Genomic DNA, 3,548 nt, shown 5'->3' with positions numbered 1-3,548 from the left:
CCCCCGTTGATGTGGAGGTAGAAGTAAGCAAATTGTAATATGCTTACCTAGAGAGACCAGGTTCTCATAATTCTGGACCATCACATCCTTGTATAAATCCCTCTGAACAGAATCTAGCCATCCCCACTCTTCATGAGAGAAGTCTATGGCCACATCACTAAATGTTACCTGAAATAGCAAACACATTTAGACTCAATTATAACCCAGACCTCTTCTTGTCACTGGACAAAGGGAAAAGTTACCCTGGTTATAAAAGGGGACAAGATGCAGCAATTGTGACAGTAATTAGAAATCTGATATAAGTAAACTAATAATTGGGTAATTACATTCTTGGCATTGTTGTACAGTAAGGATGAGACAAATTAAGAACTTTGCTTCAGGAGAGTTAATTTTTTCAAAGGGAATAGAGTTATAATTTTTTTTAAAAAATCAGCATTCAACATTTAACAGCACATAGTCAAATTGTGTTTTTTGTTGTCATTTTTAAAAAAATATACTTCTATTGATTTCAGAGAGAAGGGATAGGAAGAAAGAGATAGAAACATCAATGATAACAGATAATTATTGATGGGTTGCCTCCTGCATGCCCCTACTAGGGACTAAGCCTGTGCCCTAACTGGGAATCAAACTGTGACCTCCTGGTTCATAGGTTGACCCTTCAACCACTGAGCCATGCTGGTTGGGCTCAAGTTGTGTTTTTTATAACTTACATGCTAGGTAAATAAAAATGTGAAGAGTAGACATATACATAACTAATTTATAAACAAACAAAAAACACTTATGGTATACTTAAACCTTGTATTGATAATCAATCTGTAATTAAAATAATTTAAGACTCCTTGTACAAGAAGACTGAAGGATGGTTTCATGCCATAGGTAGTCCTTGAATAGAACCTTAAAGTAAGGGTAAAGAATAACATTTCACAGAAAATATTATAAGGAAGTAGATTTCTTCTCAGAAACAGTGATCATTCATGGTGGTATTAAAATATCAAAACATTAGAAAAAGTTTAAATGTTTATTATGCTTACTGGTTAGTCAAATTATAACATATGCAAAAATGTATGTATTTAAAATGGCATTATTAGTATCTTTCATTGGTAAAATAGACATTGTTTAGCCATGGTAAATTTTTCACTCCATAAGTGGTTGATTCAATATTCTATTACTGAGAACCAAGATGGTGGCATAAGTAAACACCAGTACTTGCCGCCTCCCACAACACCACATCAAAATTACAACTAATTTTGTAAGCTGGCTGAATGGAAGTCCTACAACTAGAGAAGTAAATAAAAAAGCACGTTGAAACTGGTAGGAGGGACAGAGGCTCAGACTGGGCTGGTCAGGCACCCAGGGGGGCCATTTTTTTAACCCAGAGGGAGATTGTCCCTGCGGAGGCTGCTATGAGGAGCAAGAGGTCCCAGCCCCACACTAGACCACCTACCCAGGGCCCCAGAGCTGGAAAAAGAAGTCCCTGTAACTTTGGGCTGTAAAAACCAGTGGGCATTGGGGCTGAGAGATATGAAGGCTGCCCACGACCCAGGTGTCCCTCTCAAAGGACCAGGCATGAACTTACTCAGACTTGTTTCTTCTGAGCTCCAGTGCCAGGAGAAGTTAGGGGATCCAGACACATATGGGGAGGAACTGAATTGTCTGGCATTGGGGTAGGAACTCGGGGGTGGCTTTCTATCAGTCAGAGGTGCTTGCAGAGGTCATTGTTCCTATGCCAAGACCTCCCCTGTCCCAGGGCTGACTGGAAACCATATCTGAGTCCCCATCAACCTGGAACACACTGTTTTCCCTACCCTAGTGATTCCCTGAGAGCCCACCCCATTCAATTTGCAGCCCCACCCAAGCTGTTTGCAGCAGTTTTTCCATATGAATGGCCTGTCCTGGCTCAGGCTTCACACTTTGCTAAAATCTCTTAAACAAGCTGCAGCTGGTGTCAGCATGCCCCAAACCTATCCATAAAATGCCCAAGACCCAGCACCAGCCTGCCTTGCTTCACAGCTGGGCCTCGCCTGGGCACTTCTAAATCTGATACAAATAGGAGAAATCTGCAGATCTTTCTGTAGCTCCTGCGGGACGGCCCCAGACAGTGGCTGACTTTGCATCTCCCTGGAGACCCAAGAACCTGTGCACCTGGTAGACAGTTTCAGACCATACTAGATTACAACTCTACACCTCAACAAGCAACACGCTGAAGGAGCAGACTCAGTGAGCACCACCACCTTACTGAAGCAAGTCCTGCTCCACAGGGGTATTTCCTGCACAGCAGGTCTCCCACTATAGTCATAGCTGGTACTCATAGCCAATTGGTCTGAAGGTGAATTCCTCCCAGTGACACCAACAGCAATCAAGTCTCAACTACAACAAAACTGTGCACACAGTCTACAAAAGGGTGCATCTAGAGTGTCCAGCTCAGGAGACTGGAGAGGCTGAGCCACTGGGCTCTATGGGACACCTACTACACAAGGCCATTCTATCAACTCCAGGAAACATTACAGTTCTACCTAATACATAGAAACAAACATAGGGAAGCAACCAAATTATTGAGATAAAGAAACATGTCACAAATGAAATAAATACTAGAAACCCTCAATACGTCTAGTGAGACCCTCGAGGATATGAAAAAGGACCAATCAAGAAATTAAGCATTAAGAAATTACACTGACTGAAATAAAGAATATTATACAGCGATCCAACAGCATACTAGAGGATCGCAAGAATCAAGTCAAAGATTTGAAATATGAAGAAGCAAAAAACACCCAACCGGAAAAGCAAAAAGAAAAAAGAATCCAAAAATATGAAGATAGTGTAAGGAGCCTCTCAGACAACTTCAAGGGTCCCAACATTCACGTTATGAGGTTGCCAGAAGAAGAAGAGAGAAAGATATTGAGAACATATTTAAAGAAATAATGACAGAAAACTTCCCCTACCTGGTGAAAGAAATAGACTTACAAGTCTAGGAAGCGCAGAGTCCCAAACAAGAGGAACCCAAAGAGGCCCACACCGAGACACATCATAATTAAAATGCCAAGGGTTAAAAGCAGCAAGAGAAAAACAGTTAGTTACCTATAAGGGAGCCCCCATACGACTGTCAGCTGATTCCTCAACAGAAACGATGCAGGCCACAAGAGAGTGGCAAGAAATATACACAGTGATGAATAGCAAGAACCTACAACCAATATTACTCTACCCAGCAAAGCTATCATTTAGAATTGAAGGTCAGATAAAGAGCTTCCCAGACAAGAAAACGCTAAACCAGTATTTAGAACAAATGAAATGTTGAAGGGTGGAGAAGAAGAAAAGAAGAAGAAGAAGAAGAAAAGAAGAAGAACAATAAAATGACAATAAATCTATCAACAATTGAATCTTAAAGTCAAAATAAACAACAAGGAATCTAATGAACAAAGTAAACAGATGAATAAAATAGAACAAGAGGCATAGAAACATGGAACAAACCGAAGTAATTTAGGGGAAAGGGAGTGGGGAAAGAGATAAACCAAAGAACATATATGCATGTATGCATAGTCCATGGACCAGAA

The 3,548-nt window shown here is 40.8% G+C and overlaps 1 protein-coding gene across 1 annotated transcript in view; it reads right to left on the bottom strand.

Moving 5' to 3' along the window:
• LOC102765379 (zinc finger protein 181) overlaps nucleotides 1-3,548 on the bottom strand; it is a 12,332-nt gene that overhangs the window by 3,508 nt on the left and 5,276 nt on the right. Inside the window, exon 3 of the mRNA XM_015561173.1 lies at nucleotides 21-168. Within this exon, the coding sequence (XP_015416659.1) occupies nucleotides 21-168 (148 nt within the window). The remainder of the gene's footprint in view (nucleotides 1-20; nucleotides 169-3,548) is intronic.

This window comes from Myotis davidii, unplaced genomic scaffold (assembly GCF_000327345.1).
Source record: "Myotis davidii unplaced genomic scaffold, ASM32734v1 scaffold3056, whole genome shotgun sequence".
Classification (NCBI taxonomy): Eukaryota; Metazoa; Chordata; class Mammalia; order Chiroptera; family Vespertilionidae; genus Myotis; species Myotis davidii.
Note: the sequence above shows the minus strand (reverse complement) of the source record. Positions and strands in the feature narration are given on the sequence as shown.